We start from the raw sequence: 16883 nt of genomic DNA, 5'->3' as shown, positions 1-16883 counted from the left end.
CCTGGCTGGGAATCGAACCCGGGACTTCTGCACGCCAGGCCGACGCTCTACTGCTGAGCCAACCGGCCAGGGCAGATATTCTTTCTGTGCTGTGGAATAGTGGTTTTCAGCCTGGGTTAGGTGAACATCAAAACTGCCTATATCCGCCTGACCAGGCAGTGGTGCAGTGGATAGAGCGTGGGACTGAGATGCCGAGGACCCAGGTTCGAGACCCCAAGGTCACCAGTTTGAGCGCGGGCTCATCTGGTTCAAGCAAAAAGCTCATCAGCTTGGACCCAAGGTCTCTGGCTTGAGCAAGGGGTTACTCGGTCTGCTGAAGGCCCACGGTCAAGGCACATAAGAGAAAGCAATCAATGAACAACTAAGGTGTCTCAACGAAAAACTGATGATTGATGCTTCTCATCTCTCTCTGTTCCTGTCTGTCTCTATCTATCCCTCTCTCTGACACTCTATCTGTAAAAAAAAAAAACCCTGCCTATATCCTGACCAGGCGATGGCGCAGTGGATAGAGCGTCAGACTGGGATGCCAAGGACCTAGGTTCGAGACTCTGAGGTCGTCAGCTTGAGCGTGGGCTCATCTGGCTTGAGCAAAAAGCTCACGAGCTTGAACCCAAGGTTGCTGGCTCGAGCAAGGGGTTACTCGGTCTGCTGAAGGCCCGCGGAAAAGGCACATATGAGAAAGCAATCAATGAACAATTAAGGTATCGAATGAAAAACTGATGATTGATGCTTCTCATCTCTCTCCCTCCTATCTGTCCCTCTGACTCTCTCTCTGTCCCTGTAAAAAAACCCACACAACTGCCTTATAAGCTTTAAAGGGGGTAAGAAAGCCAGGTGCCCTAGCTCTGCTTTCACATTTCATGGTGTGAACCCAAAGCAGGTGGTTAGGGGTTTCTAGGGTTTTGGGTTTTTTTTTTTTCAGCTCCACGGGTAATTCTGATATGCTAACCTGGCTAGGAAGCACTGCCATAGATTGCTTCAGATTCAAGAGATAGATGTCAGGACATACAGGAACATTAATCCAGGATGACCAAGTCTAATTTAGGTGAAGACCATTGATCAAAACTACCAACTTGGTCTAAGATTCAGTACAGGCTAAGTGAACTAATACCCCACCAGGCTGTTGGAGGCTTAATTACCAAAGGTCTTCCTAGTGTTACTCTGTAGATCAAATAAAAAATTAAATCTTGCCTAACTGGTGATGGTGCAGTTAATACAGCAGTGAACTAGGACACTGAGATCTCAGGTTTGAAACCCCAAGATCTGCGGCTTGAGCACAGGATTAACATGACCCCAAAATCACTGGCTTGGCCTCCCGGTCAAGGCATGTTATGGAAAGCAATCAATGAGCACCCAAAGTGAGGCAACTACGAGTTGATGCTTGTCATCTTGTCACTCCACCCCCATGTTTCCCTCTCTCACAAAAAACAAAAAAACAAAAACTAAACCTAAAAAGCAAGATGCTCTAAAGTACTTCACTTTTAGCCCTGGCCATGTTGCTCAGTGGATAGAGCATCACCCCAGTGTGCCAAGGTTGTGGGTATGATCCCTGATCCCGGCACATAGAAGCAACCAATGAATGCACACTAAGTGGAACAAATTGATGCTTCTTGATCTCTCTCAAATCAATGGAAAACTGGAAAAGTACTTGAATTTTAGAATAAGGACCTTAATTTAGTTAATATCCTTCACTTGGACTTCAGTATTTCATAGCATACTTTGTGTCAAGTTTCTAACATCTTTTTCAGCCTGTTTTCAGTAGGAGGTTGTCAGGATTAAGGATTCCAGTTTTTCTGTGCATGTGCCTCATCTAATGGCTAGCACAGAGGAAATTAATTCCAGTTTAACAGATGTAACTTTTTCCTAGTAGAAGAGAAAGGCCTTATGGGCTTTCTCACATTCCAGTGACTTTTCAAAGGCCCAAGAGAGGTGAATGAGCAGTGCCCCTTCCCATTTCTGTGTATAATATTCCCCTGCATCAAGTCATTTTAGGAGGTTGTATGTAATTTTTGAGGATGTTTATTGACTTAACAAGGTTAAAACTTTAAGGGTCAAAAAGAAAGGTGCACATGAAGTCTACAAGTCCGGTCGAGCATTTACTTTACTCCAAAGCAGTCTTTTCCAGCCACCGTTCCATGGACCGGTCTGCCAGAAATTTCATGCCCCAGTCCATAAGTTAACCATTCTGATGTATGAAGATTATAGACCTAGTGATCTTTATTGAATGTGCTTATGGTCAGGGTGATTTCTGCCTTATTTTAGCAGTCCCCAAAACAATTCTATTTTCCTGGTCCCCAACTGTACCAAGGTTGAAGAGCAGAATTTGACTTTTTGGTCAAGGAATATCTGGTAACCAGCACTACTGAGCAGGAGCTATGGAGGAGCGACAGGACTGGAGAGCTCAGCCAGGACCCGCCCACCCCACCCGAGGCTCTCCAGCCTGAGGTGGGAAACCTAGTGACAACACAATTCTGAACCAGGCTGTGTAAAGTGTGACTCATTGTCCTGAAGCTCTTCATCTGTCACATAAGGACATGGATAATGAGACATTTCAAGTTGAATGTTCAAGCTGATTTCCTTATAGGAAAATACTACACATCAAACATAAATATTGCACATCACTCCTTTATTATACTGATCTGGAAAAAAGATTTATAGGTATGCTCAAAATGCGTACTGGGCCCAAGTGGCAGGGCCAAGCAACAATCAGACACAGTGAAAGACACACCTGCACATGATAAAGAGTTCAGTGCCATAAAACAGGAAGGCAGGGGAGGGGTTCTAAAACACACAGCAGGACAAACTCCTACACCTTAGAAATCAAGGAGCTTATCCCACCCTGGTGTGAGGAATGACTTATTTTGTGATGATTACAAGTGGGAATATTTCATCCGCTACTGGAAACCCCAGGAGGGTTTTTGTTTTGTATTATATATAATATACACAATTTCTTTTTTGTAAAAGTAAATGCAACACATAAACATCCAGGATTGATCATAATCTTCTGGAGCCACCTTTTCTGAGGTCAGGAAGGAAATGTTTGTTTGAATCACCATACATTCATCTTTCACTGGAATGACTAGAACCCTGTCAGTCACCTGATTACAGAATAGTACAGAACTGCTCCTAGGAACACAAATGTAGGCTCTCTTGCCTCCCCTCATTGGTCACACCTTAACATGGTTCCTCCTATTCCCCTCGCCCCTACCCCACCCTGTACTCCAGCAGGTCCTTAGTAATAAACAAAACACTAGCAAAAAAAAAACCCAAAACGATTACTACCTCTGGACTCTCTTGTATAAGAGTCCTCCCCTGGTTTGGACTGAGGACCCAGAACCAAGATGTACCATTCTGACTAGATTGCATGAAGGGAGTGGGGGCAAGAGACATAATTGCTAAAACAATATTGGGAGCCGCCAGCCCCCATCTGCAGCTACAACTCGAGATGCCTACAGATGTGGTCAGTGTGACGTGTGGAGGAGAGATGCAGAGGAATGGGATGGGCAGAGGGTGTCCTTGGGAAAGCAGTCTGCCTGCTCGCCTTCACTTCTTGGCCTTGCCCTGGGCAGCCACCGCCTCCATGGCTTTGCGCACGGTCTCTTCATCCCCCAGAAACTGCATGGGTTTGATGGGCTTTAAGTTCTTGTCTAATTCATAGACAATGGGAATACCAGTTGGCAGGTTCAGCTCCATGATAGCCTCTTCAGAGAGACCTGAAAATACCCAACTATGATTAGCCAAGCAAACTAGAACTCCACAAAAAAATAAAATTATAATTATAAAAAGGTATGACTCCACAACACCTCTTAGGTTTACTATTTATCTTCAAAGTCAGTGGTCCCCAACCCCTGGGCCGCACACTGGTACCGGTCCGTGGGCCATTTAGTACCAGTCCGCAGAGAAAGAATAAATAACTTACATTACTTCCGTTTTATTTATATTTAAGTCTGAATGATGTTTTATTTTTTAAAAATGACCAGATTCCCTGTTACATCCGTCTAAGACTCACTCTTGATGCTTGTCTCGTAAGTTTGACAATTATATTTAAAAATACCACAGTTTTTACGCCAGTTGCATAATTTTATTTTGTGCATTTATCCATCCCACCCTAAAGGCTGGTCCATGAAAATATTTTGACATTAAACCAATCCGTGACCCAAAAAAGGTTGGGGACCACTGTTCCAGGTGACAAAGGGCTTTTGTAGGAATTAAAACAAGATGCCCCTTCTGATATTTGAAATAACACTAATGATCTGTATTGTATAGATCACTCATCCAAGGAATACACCCAATACTTATTTCTCAGCTATTTGAAAAGCAGGAAAGGGTATGAAAGGTGTGTACAGTGCAGATCTCTCACCCAAAGTGGGATCCAGAAGCCCTCTGTGGAGCAGGACTTAAATATATCTCAAATGTCCTATGAAGTCTCTCCAGCCTACCAAAAAATCAGTACTTCTGGCCTCTAGGCCCTCAGGTGAAACAACTTAGAAAATGCAAATTGAGATTCATGTGTGAAATTGTACCAGGTTGTGATGAAGGATTTTATCAGCAGCTTTAACTAACAATCCTCTCTAGACGTGGCCATCTCAAACTTCAATGTGTATCTAAATGACTTGGATAATAGATGCAGCTTCTGAATCAGGTCTGAAGTGGGACCTGAGGTTCTGCATGTGTAACAAGCAGCTGGGAGTCCGGTCACCTCTGCTTCTCCAGAAGTGTTTGCTTTGAGAAATGGGTACAAGTTGTTTCCTCTAAAAATCAATCCAGATTGTCTCTAAGGCTGTCAATAGGTCCAGACCTCTCCAGGTTTCCTTCATACTAAGTAATTAAGTCCCTGATTAGTGAGTGACACTGCTTTATCCCCCCCCTTGAAGGGCCCTCTGAAAAAGGTACATACCCTCCAGATGTTTGACAATGCCCCGAAGGCTGTTGCCATGGGCTGCAATCAGTACCCGTTTCCCCTCCTTGATCTGGGGAACTATTTCTTCATTCCAAAAGGGCAGCGCTCTGGCAATAGTGTCCTTCAGACTCTCACAAGAGGGTAGCTGATCTTCAGTAAGGTCTGCATACCTGCGATCCTAAACAACAAAACAACCCAAGCTCACCAGTTACTAGCAATTGCATCTGTTCTGCCTATTCCTCACCCCTTAAGGGGTCAAAGTAATGGGTAAAGGTCTCTCCCCGAGTCACAGAACATAGCTGAGAGCTTGGGAAAGGGGTAATTATTATCCTGCCCCTCTCTCCCCCATCACCCACTATTAGGAAAACTTAACAGTTCACAAGAAACAACTTAAAATTGGCTTAGGAAGCTATACATGAATTTTAAAAAATATGCCAGCGTAGATACAAAAAAAGACAAATTGGCCTGACCAGGCGGTGGCGCACTGGATAGAGCGTCAGACTGGGAGGCGGAAGACCCAGGTTCGAGACCCTGAGGTTGCCAGCTTGAGCACAAGCTCATCTGGGTTGAGCAAAAAAAAAAAAAAAGCTCACCAGCTCGGACCTAAGGCCCCTGAGCAAGGGGTCACTCGGTCTGCTGAAGGCCCACGGTCAAGGCACATATGAGAAAGCAATCAATGAACAACTAAGGTGTCACAATGAGAAACTAGTGATTGATGCTTCTCATCTCTCTCCATTCCTGTCTGTCTGTCCCTATCCATCCCTCTCTCTGACTCTCTCTCTGTCCCTGTAAAAAAAAAAAAAAGACATTGTTTTTACATAAACAACATAAATGATCAACTACATCTTTTAACAAGTGAAGAGCATTCCTTGGAGAAAGGGGACTCCAATGAATTATTTTATGATCAATTATAAATCAATGAGACTAGGCCACACTAGACCTAATTCTAATGCCCTGGTCCTAGGCTGAGTAAGCCAAACCTCAATTTGTACGTACTTTACTAATGTTACTGTAGAAGGGATGGTCGGGCTCCATCGGCGGTGGTGGGATATCATAGGAGCGCCTCCAGATCTTCACCTGCGCCTCGCCATGCTTGGCAGCAGTTTCTGCTTTATTAAGGCCAGTCAGACCCCCATAGTGCCGCTCATTGAGACGCCAAGTCCTCACGACAGGCAGCCACATCTGGTCAATGGCATCTAACACTGTCCAGAGGGTCCGAATTGCTCTCTTCTGCACTGACGTGAAGCAGATGTCAAACTCATAGCCAGCATCTGGAAATTGAAAGTTTGAAGTGATAAGCTAATTCAGGTCCACTCTGGAGTCAGAATTTTCTTACATGTAAAATCTCTTATACAAGTAGTCCAAATGAAAAAGTATTTGGCTAAATACTTTATTTTGTATACTCTAGCAGGAAAAATAATATTCTGCCTTCAAGGAAAAAAAAATTCATTGACTTCTGTTACAGTTGATGATATACCTTCCAGTGGTTCCCCAATACTGCATCTAATCCAATTCCTATCTACGTTGCTTCTCCTAATCCCCAGAATGCTTTAATTAAACAAAATTTAAGAATTTATTTTGGCTTCAGTTCTTTCAAGAAAAGGATCCGCCTGACCAGGCGGTGGCGCGACCCGGGTTCGAGACCCCGAGGTCGCCAGCTTGAGCGCGGGCTCATCTGGTTTGAGGAAAGGCCCACCAGCTTGAACCCAAGGTCGCTGGCTCCAGCAAGGGGTTGCTCGGTCTGCTGAAGGCCCACAGTCAAGGAACATATGGGAGGGCAGTCAGTGAACAACTAAGGTGTTGCAATGCACAATGAAAAACTAATGATTGATGCTTCTCATCTCTCTCCATTCCTGTCAGTCTGTCCCTGTCTATCCCTCTCTCTGACTCACTTTCTGTCTCTGTAAAAATAAATAAAAATTTAAAAAAAGAAAAAAGAAAAGGATCCTAAAACCATGGACTCTTTTTTTAATTACTATTATTATTATTTACTGGTTTTAGTGAGAGGAAGGGAGAGAGAGAGACAGGAACATCAAGCTCTTCCTGTAAGTGCCCAGACTGGGGATCAAACTGGCAACCTCTGCGCTTCGGGACGATGCTCTAGCCAATTGAGCTCCTCCTTGGACAGGGCAAAAACATGGACTCTCTTAATAAGTAATAATATATATTTATAGAGGGTTTACCATCTGTCAGGCACTGGACTTGAACTAATAGTGGTTTGTTTGGTTGGTTTTTTTGGTATTTTTCTGAAGCTGGAAACGGGGAGAGACAGACAGACAGACTCCCGCATGCGCCTGACTGGGATCCACCCGGCACGCCCACCAGGGGCTACGCTCTGCCCCTCCGGGGCATCGCTCTGTTGCGACCAGAGCCACTCTAGCACCTGGGGCAGAGGCCAAGGAGCCATCCCCAGCGCCCGAGCCATCTTTGCTCCAATGGAGCCTCGGCTGCAGGAGGGGAAGAGAGAGACAGAGAGGAAGGAGAGGGGGAGGGGTGGAGAAGCAGATGGGCGCTTCTCCTGTGTGCCCTGGCCGGGAATCGAACCTGGGACTTCTGCATGCCAGGCCGACGCTCTACAACTGAGCCAACCGGCCAGGGCAATACTTAGTGTTTTATTTAGCCTTCATAACAACCTATGAGGTTACAATCTTTACAACTTAATTTACCAGATAAGAAAAATAAAGACTAGAGAAGTTAAGCAAATAAAGCAAAGTCATAGCTATTTTTTATTATTATTAATTTTAATGGGGTGACCTTGATAAATCAGGGTACATATGTTCAGAGAAAACATCTCTGGGTTATTTTGACATTTGACTATGTTGCATATCCATCCCTCAAAGTCAAAGTCATAGCTATTACCTGAGATTAAAACCCAGGCTGTGTGTGACTCCAAAATCCAATTCATAACCACGATCTCTAGTTACCTTCATATAAGGATCCTGATGTTTGTATTTTTTAGTTAGAACTATCACTTCTGACTGATAATTACTAATATATTTTGGTCCTCTCTAACCTCTGGTATAAAATAAGTCTGATTTTGAATTACAACAATCAGGATACCACAAGAGCTCCTAGAGCAGGGGTCGGGAACCTTTTTGGCTGAGAGAGCCATGAACACCACATATTTTAAAATATAATTCCGTGAGAGCCATACAATGACCCGTGTACATTAGGCATTATCCAATAAAAATTTGGTGTTGTCCCAGAGGACAGCTGTGATTGGCTCCAGCCACCTGCAACCATGAACAAGAGCGGTAGGAAATGAATGGATTATAATACATGAGAATGTTTTATATTTTTAACATTTTTTTTATTTTTATTTTTTAAAGATTTGTCTGCAAGCCAGGTGCAGCCATCAAAAGAGCCACATCTGGCTCGCGAGCCATAGGTTCCCGACCCCTGTCCTAGAGGATGCTGATAAAACTTGAGTTTGTTGCATGAAATTGTATTTTCACTCTAGAGTGTGGAAATCACACCACAATCTCCTCATCCACACTTCATCATGTTTCATGGAAAACCCTTCTCCCTCCCACTTTTAGGGGGAATACAGTCCTTTTCTGATGTAGTAGGCAGGGTAGAGTCTTGTTTTCCTCCCTGAGGCTACAAGGCCCTCTTTGAAATTCAGCACACTTTCCTGGGTATTGCCTCATGTGGAGGTTGCCAACAGTCATTAATGAAATGTGAAGTGAATTTTCCTGCCATTCAAAGAATGAGTCTAGTAAGAACTACACTGATGGGGGAAGAGAGGATTAATGACAGAACCACCACCACCCACAAGGGAAAATATGACACAGCTCATCATTGAGCCTCAGGACAAGTACTATTAGACTCAGTTACAACCTCCTCCCGGGGAGAAAAGCACCCCAATACAAGGCTGAGTCACTGGGAAGCCACTACCCATAGTGCAATCCTCAGTTCCCATGCTGAAAAGATACTAGTTATTTCCACTTGCAATGAGACGCACAAATAGTTCCCCAAGGAGAATATATTCTGGCTCTGCTGTAGTCCCGATCAATATATATATATATATAAATCTGTGATGCCTATAATAGCTATTAAGGTTTTAAATGGGGCCCTGGCCGTTTGGCTCAGTGGTAGAGCATCGGCCTGGCGTGCAGGAGTCCCAGGTTCGATTCCCGGCCCAGGCACACAGAAGCGCCCATCTGCTTCTCCACCCTCCCCCTCTCCTTCCTCTCTGTCTCTCTCTTCCCCTCCTGCAGACAAGGCTCCACTGGAGCAAAGTTGGCCCGGGCGCTGGGGATGGCTCCATGGCCTCTGCCTCAGGCACTAGAATGGCTCCGGTTGCAACAGAGCAACGCCCCAGATGGGCAGAGCATCGCCCCCTGGTGGGCATGCCGGGTGGATCTCAGTGGGGCGCATGCGGGAGTCTATCTGACTGCCTCCCCGTTTCCAACTTCAGAAGAAAAAAAAAAAAAGATTCTAAATGAAACTTTTTTTTGACAGAGTCAGAAAGAAGGACAGACAGTAAGGGAGAGAGATGAGAAGCATCGATTCTTTGATTCTTCGTTGCGGCACCTTGGTTGTTCAGTGATTGCTTTTTCATATGTGCCTTGATCGGGACTACAGCAGAGCCAGTGACCTCTTGCTCAAGCCAGCCACCACGGGATCATGTATATGATCCAACGCTCAAGCCAGCGACCCCACACTCAAGCTGGTGAGCCCACACTCAAGCCAGCAACCTCAAGGTTTCGAACCTGGATCCTCTGTGTCAAAGTCCAATGCTCTATCCATTGCTCCACCACCTGACCAGGCGAGACTTTTTTTTGAGAGTACATTTATTAAAGCTGGGACAGTGAAACCAGTAAGGGCGTAGGATAGAAGCAGCAAGAGAGAGCCTAGGCAGGGCGGCTACTGGCTCATTGAAAAGTCAGAGAAAAAGGGCCTTGGAGACAGGTTGGGTTTTGCTGCTGCTGTTCCCCTGGTTGCAAGTCCCATGAGGGCCCCCAAAATTAAAAAAAAAATACGTGGCCCTAGCTAGCTAGCTAGCTCAGTGAGTCAGTCAGTGTCATCCCAAAACACCGAGGTTGCAGGTTTGATTTCTAGTCAAAGCACATATGAGGCCCTGGCCGGTTGGCTCAGCGGTAGAGCGTCGGCCTAGCGTGCGGAGGACCCGGGTTCGATTCCCGGCCAGGGCACACAGGAGAAGCGCCTATTTGCTTCTCCACCCCTCCGCCGCGCTTTCCTCTCTGTCTCTCTCTTCCCCTACCGCAGCCAAGGCTCCATTGGAGCAAAGATGGCCCGGGCGCTGGGGATGGCTCTGTGGCCTCTGCCTCAGGCGCTAGAGTGGCTCTGGTCGCAACATGGCACGCCCAGGATGGGCAGAGCATCGCCCCCTGGTGGGCAGAGCCTCGCCCCATGGTGGGCGTGCCGGGTGGATCCCGGTCCGGCGCATGCGGGAGTCTGTCTGACTGTCTCTCCCTGTTTCCAGCTTCAGAAAAATGCAAAAAAAAAAAAAAAAAAAAAAAACAAAACCCACATATGAGAAGCAACCAATGAATGCACAACTAAGCAGAACAATAAATGAATGCTTCTCTTTTTCTCTCTCTCCCCCCTCCTTCCCTCCCCTCTTCTCTTTCTATCTCTAAAAATAAATTAATAAAAATTTAAAGGTCTGACCTGTGGTGGTGCAGTGGATAAAGCGTTGACCTGTAATGCTAAGGTCACCAGTTCAAAACCTGGTGCTTGCCAGGTCAAGGCACATACAGGAAGCAACCACTATGAGTTGATGCTTCCTGCTCCCCTCCATCTTCTCTCTCTCCTCTCTCTAAAATCAGTAAGTAAAAAGTCTTTAAAATTTTTTTTAATTAAAAAAATGAAAATAAAGCACATGCTTGAAATAAGGGCACAGGCCCACTCCAAGGAGGGTGCCTAAGTGGAACTTTTAAAAACTAAAGCTACCAACTTTTACTTAAAAACTGAAATAGATTCTGTTATTTTCAGAGAGATTACAAATTTAACCTTTTCATCGGTATTAGAGGGCAGCTACAATTCCTTTCTCCTGGACTAATAATCATCAGCAAACTACCCAAGACCCACATTCTTTCTGCCCCAGCAGCAGCAGAGAAAATGGCCTCCTTCACCAGCACTTTCCCTCTCCCCGCCTCTCCTAAACAGTACGAGGTCACACCAGGCCATCCGAAGCATTTCACACACCTGCAACAAGATTACATTTCCCAGGCTTCCCAAACCTTTGCTTTATTTCAAAAGGATCTACAGTGAAGGCAAAAGAGACAGCAACCTGCAGCCAAATATCTATTCCACATCAACCAGGCATCAATGACGCTTTTAAATGACTGCTTCTTTGTCCAGAGGTTAGAAGGGAACAGGGCCAGACCTGGCCAAGCACCTCATCAGTCCAAAGATTATTCCGCTTGCTGGCAGCAGCATACGCCCTTATTAGCATTCCAAAATCACAGACCTGTCTGCCACAGGGGCAACCTGCCTAGGCAAGCTTATCTCACTGCCATTTCCACTTTGCCCAGCGTCCTTGGCCAGCAGCCTACCAGTTCCTTACACCTACCCGTTACTAAACCCCAGGGCTGAGGCTAGGCGCTGGTCTAGGAATAAGAAGATATGACCTTGGACAAGTCATCTTTCCTAATTATAAAATGGCCAGGGAGGAGCATAAAAATCTATGCTTTATAGAGCTGTGGAGAAGATCAACTCAAATCATTCATTCACTTCATTACATTTGCGGGTCAGGATTTGTGGGATGCTGCTACGCAGCAAAGGCTTACACAAGAATACGCGTTTCTTGGTATCTTGATGCCTGCTGGACACCCCCAGGGCCGCGTCACTCCCCCCATAGCGGGAAATAAGCGTGTGGCCTGTCGCTTTTTTAGGGTACGCAGCAGCCTCTTGAAAAGGCTGATTACAGCTGCTGGAAGACACTGGGCATCCAAATTTAACAACCCGTCCCCGAGTTACTAAAAGCACAGACAAGAAATGAGAATTTCGCAAGGGCGCAACTGGCTGCGGAGCGGTCGCCTCGAACCCACTTCCTGGCGCCGCGTCCCCTCACTCTGCTGGGTGACCTTGAGCAAGTCGATCCCCCACCCTGGGCCCATTTTCTCAAGTGCAAAATAGCTACTGGAGAGAGCCCAACGTTTCGGTCCTCTCCAGGAGGGCGCAGGGACGAGCCGGGCGGCCCTGAACGAGCGGTGCCCGCCCGGGTCTACCCATCCCCACCCACAGCCCGGCCCGCCCCGCACCTCTCAGCGCCTGTCCGCCGCGCTTTGCCTCCTCGTGCCCCGCCGGGCTCAGGTCGGCGTCGTACCAGCCGCTGAAGCGGTTCTCCAGGTTCCATGCGCTCTCGCCGTGCCTGATCAGCACCAGCTTGTAGGCAGCCATGGCGGCGGTTCAGAGTGCAGTGCAGACTGGGGCTCGCTGAGATTCCGGAATGGCAGCCCGGCCCCCGGCCCCGCCTGCGCCTGCGCCTGCGCGCTCGCTACCGCTGCCAGGCTCAGGAACACTTGCTCCCGCTGAATCTTTCCACTCGCAGGGAACCGCCGTCCGCCGGCCGGGTGTGCGCATGCGTCTAGTCCCGGCGCTCTGGCCGCGGAGAGGGAAGGGCGTGAACAGTGGGACGCCAAGGCGCATGCGCCTTCCGCCGTTGGCCTCGCGTCCGAGGCGGCAGTCACGGAGCGCACGTAAGCGCCCAAGCCCGCGGGACTTTCGGGTGGTGTTGGGGCGTGTGTGTTGGTCAGTGCTCGAAAGCCACCCTGCTCCTGTAGTATAGCTATTATTCGTAAGTCTTACGTTGTAATGAAACGGCCCTTATCATTTGAGTCTCACTTAGCTCCGTCACACGCAGCATTTGATTCATATACGATTTTTTTATGCTGAAAGGACTATGGGTTCAAACTAGCTGTGGCCCAAATGGGAGTCCTTGAAAGACTTACTTTTAGGAGGTTCTCCCTCTGGTTATTCCTGCTGCTCGGTCGTCGCAACCCAGATGCCCAGGCTCTCGCAAGGAGAACTTAATATTGGCTGTCAGACTACTTTTGTCCCTCTGCCTTAAACCTAGTTCACACTCCCAGTCTGTCTCCTGCCATGTTCCTCTCTCCTCACCCTGCTCTCTGCTTCTATTCGAGATCTATCTCTATGCTTTTGTCTAACCAGGGTCTCGCGTTCCTGCAATGAGTAGAAAGTGTAAGGAGGGGCAAATCTAAGGTCAAATACATCTGTTTCTTCTGGTTAACTGTGGGGGCTAACATGGGTCACTCAATTTCTCCTCAGTTTCCCCACCTGTAAACTTGGACAATAATCATATTTATATCCAGCAAAGCATTGTTGTGATAAATAGATTGTGTGGGAAGCACTTAGCACTATGCCTAGAAAATAGTCATAAATAAGGGTTATTAGCATATTAATAATATTGTTAGCAATATGAGCGAGAAGGCAAAAAAGATTTCATGAAAGACATTTCAAAGTATATGAATCCATCCGTGGACCTCCATTCCAGCAAGATGACTGGCAGGCTTGCCCACGGGGCTGGGGTAATTAGGATACTTTGGGCAGGAAGCCATGGGCATCTGTGCCACCAGCCTCCGGAATCCTACTTTATTCCTTTCACAAAACCCCTCTGCCTCCTGATGGCAATTCACATCTTCTTGGATTTCTGAAAAACTGATAATTTTACAAACTTTACAGGATATCAACCTTGATCATCAGAGTTGCGTGTGTGTATGTGTGTGTTGTGTGTGTTTTAATGTATGCATCAGATCTACTCAACTAGAAACTCCTCGAGGATGGGCACGTGCATTTAGCATGATGCCTTTCCCTTGGCGGACTCCCTTGGTATCCCTGTCTGAACTGGAACAGACCTTGAAAATCCTCAGCTGTGGCCCTGGCCGGTTGGCTCAGCGGTAGAGCGTCGGCCTGGCGTGCAGGGGACCCGGGTTCGATTCCCGGCCAGGGCACATAGGAGAAGCGCCCATTTGCTTCTCCACCCACCCCCCTCCTTCCTCTCTGTCTCTCTCTTCCCCTCCCGCAGCCGAGGCTCCATTGGAGCAAAGATGGCCCGGGCACTGGGGATGGCTCCTTGGCCTCTGCCCCAGGCACTAGAGTGGCTCTGGTCGCGGCAGAGCAACACCCCGGAGGGACAGAGCATCGCCCCCTGGTGGGCAGAGCGTAGCCCCTGGTGGGCGTGCCAGGTGGATCCCGGTCGGGCGCATGCGGGAGTCTGTCTGACTGTCTCTCCCCGTTTCCAGCTTCAGAAAAAAACAAACAAAAAAAAAGAAAGAAAATCCTCAGCTGTAAACTCCCAGCTCCTGGCAACCCCAGTACTCATGTAACAAATGAGGAAAGTGAGGTGAACCATTCAAAAGAACAGGAGATAGAGGACCACATGCGTCCGTGAGAAGTCAGAGATGATCCGCGGAGAAGGGCCCCCAAGTTGGGGCTTGCTGTGTCAGGAAGAGAGAGGCAGGAGCCCAGAGAGATATGGAGAAGGAGCAGTATGGGAAGGACCATTGTAAGGATCGATAAGGCTTTGCAGCTGGAAGCCAGGATTCATAGACAGAGATCAGGTTCACCATCTATCACAGCATCACAAATCTGGGGAAAAGCTTAGAGCCTATCAAGTCAAGGCACTTTCTCAGATGTCAGTAAGGGTAAGGATAAACCAGTGTCTTCTGCCTGCCACTGCTTTTTTCAATTTTTTAATTGTTATCTCTACTGAACACAAGACACACAGACATTTTGTCATGGCTGATTCCTGGGCTGATTCCAGATACATTCACATATTCTGAGAACAAAGCAGGTGCAAGGGGCTCTGATCACCTACTCAGGTTACCGCTTTCTCTCTCTGCCCCTCAGGGAACTGTGACCAGTAAGTCTCCTGCATGGAGAGTAGGCTTGGACATCTGTGCTCCACAGTCTTAGCTGTCATCTCCTGGGCCAAAGGCACTCAGCGGGCCTCCAGCCAGCCTCTAAACCTATAGGGCAGAGAGCTTCCCTTCTGGCTCAGTGCTTTAATTCCTCAGTCCACAGGGAAATTTCCCTGATAGCTAGTTTATTGGATGAGCAGTGACAGAAACTCAGAGTTGGATAATCAGTAGTCACAGCCCTATTACCCTTAAAACAACAAAGACCTCTCTGGCCTGATCAGAAGTGATGCAGTGGATAGAGCATCGACTTGGAACACTGAGGTCTCAGATTCGAAACCCCAAGGTCGCCAGCTTAACAGTGGGTTCATCCGCCTTGATTGCAGGCTCACCAACTTGAGCATGGGCTCATCAGTTTGAGCACGGGGTCACCGGTCTGAGTATGGGATCACAGACCTGACCCCATGGTTCTTAGGTTTCATTTCTTTAACCCTGCCAGGAAGTCTGTTTCAGGGCTTGTGGCAGATGACCAACCGCAAAGGAATGTCTGATGTCACAAGCCGAGAGGTCCTGGATGATTGAAAGCCCAGGACCCTTCCCACTCCTCCTCCCCAAAACCCTTAAAACCCGGTCCCAGGCCATGCCTGGAGCTCGACTCTCCCTTATGAGTCAGCCTGGCAGGGTTCCTTTCTTCCTTTCAATAAAGCCTGTTACACTGGTCTTTTGGGACTCTGATGGATCCTAACATTTGGTGCCAAAACCAGGGACAGGGTACCAGACACCTGGACGATCCCCTTCACCAGCCAAATTTATACTACCAGGGAAGCAGTGGGCAGTGGCAACTCGTCCCGGGCTAACTCCCTGATTCTGTTTGGCTGTGTGAATGTAGGTTGATTGGCCGGCTACCCGAACCTGTCTCAAACCCTTGCTGGACCAGAAGGTAAGGAATTTCTGCTCTTTCCCAATCTCTGGTAGGCTCCTCTCCTTCCCTCACCCTCACTCTACTCTCTGAGGTTCACAGTTTGGGAGGTTTCTACTCCGAGCAGCCTGCTTCTACAGACTTCCTCGAAAGTCTAGGCGACTAGCCAGGTTGCTTTCTACTACTACTCTGGGGCTGAGGTCTCCGGTGACGATCGGTCTCCTCACATCCCACACACTCTACTCTACTCAGAATAATGGAGTTTGAGGACACTCTTCTCTTTTTTTATTCTCAGCCTAACATGGGATCCTCCCAATCTCAGACCTCAGAGACTACTCCTTCGGGACTACTCCTTTGGGATGCCTCTTAAAAAATCTCAGGCCCTGGCCGGTTGGCTCAGTGGTAGAGCGTCGGCCTGGCGTACAGAAGTCCCAGGTTCAATTCCCGGCCAGGGCACGCAGGAGAAGCGCCCATCTGCTTCTCCACCCCTCCCCCCCTCCTTCCTCTCTGTCTCTCTCTTCCCCTCCTGCAGCCAAGGCTCCATTGGAGCGAAGATGGCCCCCGGCGCTGGGGATGGCTCCTTGGCCTCTGCCCCAGGCGCTAGAGTGGCTCTGGTCGCGACAGAGCGACGCCCCTAGGGGCAGAGCATTGCCCCCTGGTGGGCAGAGCATCGCCCCCTGGTGGGCGTGCCGGGTGGATCCCGATCAGGCACATGCGGGAGTCTGTCTGACTGTCTCTCCCCATTTCCAGCTTCAGAAAAATACAAAAAAAAAAAAAAATCTCAATAATTTCTGCCACTGGACTGGGAAGGTCTGAGAGATTTCTTACATGCAGGGTCTCTTCTACCTTTGTTCCCATCCTTAATCTTTGTGCCGCCTGTTCTACACGCAGGCCATTTTTGGCCAAAGAAACCTCACCTAAAACCTCCGCTCCTGATCTCTCCTTCTCTGTGGACTCCCAATTCTCCCCCCCTCCTGCCTGACCCCCAGGGATGCCCCTCTCCCTCTCCCGGCACCCCTCTCTGGCCCCTCTGCAGACCTCTTCCACTGAGTCTCTTCCCTCCAGAAAGCCCCCTCCCTTCACAAGAATCCTGTTTCTCATTCACTTGCAAATACCTCTCTCCTCTTCGTCCCCTCCCCCCTCCTTAGAAGCTGCTGCTCCAGCAGTGGTGCCTGTCTCTCCCTCGCCCCAACCCCCTCCTCACAGGCTCTGCCTA

At 48.0% G+C, this 16883-nt stretch overlaps 1 protein-coding gene across 1 annotated transcript; it reads right to left on the bottom strand.

Moving 5' to 3' along the window:
• Positions 1–2609: 2609 nt before the first annotated feature.
• PGAM1 (phosphoglycerate mutase 1) lies at positions 2610–12394 on the bottom strand. Its single transcript, XM_066238604.1, has 4 exons — positions 12133–12394; positions 5897–6171; positions 4898–5078; positions 2610–3713 (listed from the first exon to the last, which is right to left on the bottom strand). The coding sequence occupies exons 1-4, from the start codon at positions 12269–12271 to the stop codon at positions 3544–3546; spliced, it is 765 nt and encodes a 254-aa protein (XP_066094701.1). The 5' UTR covers positions 12272–12394; the 3' UTR covers positions 2610–3543.
• Positions 12395–16883: the final 4489 nt, after the last annotated feature.

This window comes from Saccopteryx bilineata, chromosome 7, assembly GCF_036850765.1.
Source record: "Saccopteryx bilineata isolate mSacBil1 chromosome 7, mSacBil1_pri_phased_curated, whole genome shotgun sequence".
Taxonomy (NCBI): domain Eukaryota; kingdom Metazoa; phylum Chordata; class Mammalia; order Chiroptera; family Emballonuridae; genus Saccopteryx; species Saccopteryx bilineata.
The sequence above is the reverse complement of the archived record's forward strand: the minus strand, read 5'-3'. Positions and strand labels throughout refer to the sequence as shown.

Bases quoted from the DNA above. Each gene is read 5' to 3' on its own strand.
- PGAM1 (XM_066238604.1), bottom strand. From the start codon at position 12,271: ATGGCTGCCTACAAGCTGGTGCTGATCAGGCACGGCGAGAGCGCATGG. The intron at 6,172-12,132 runs GTGCGGGGCGGG...TTCAATTTCCAG, and splicing joins CGGCGGACAGGCGCTGAGAG to ATGCTGGCTATGAGTTTGAC. The intron at 3,714-4,897 runs GTATGTACCTTT...GGGTATTTTCAG, and splicing joins CATTGTCAAACATCTGGAGG to GTCTCTCTGAAGAGGCTATC.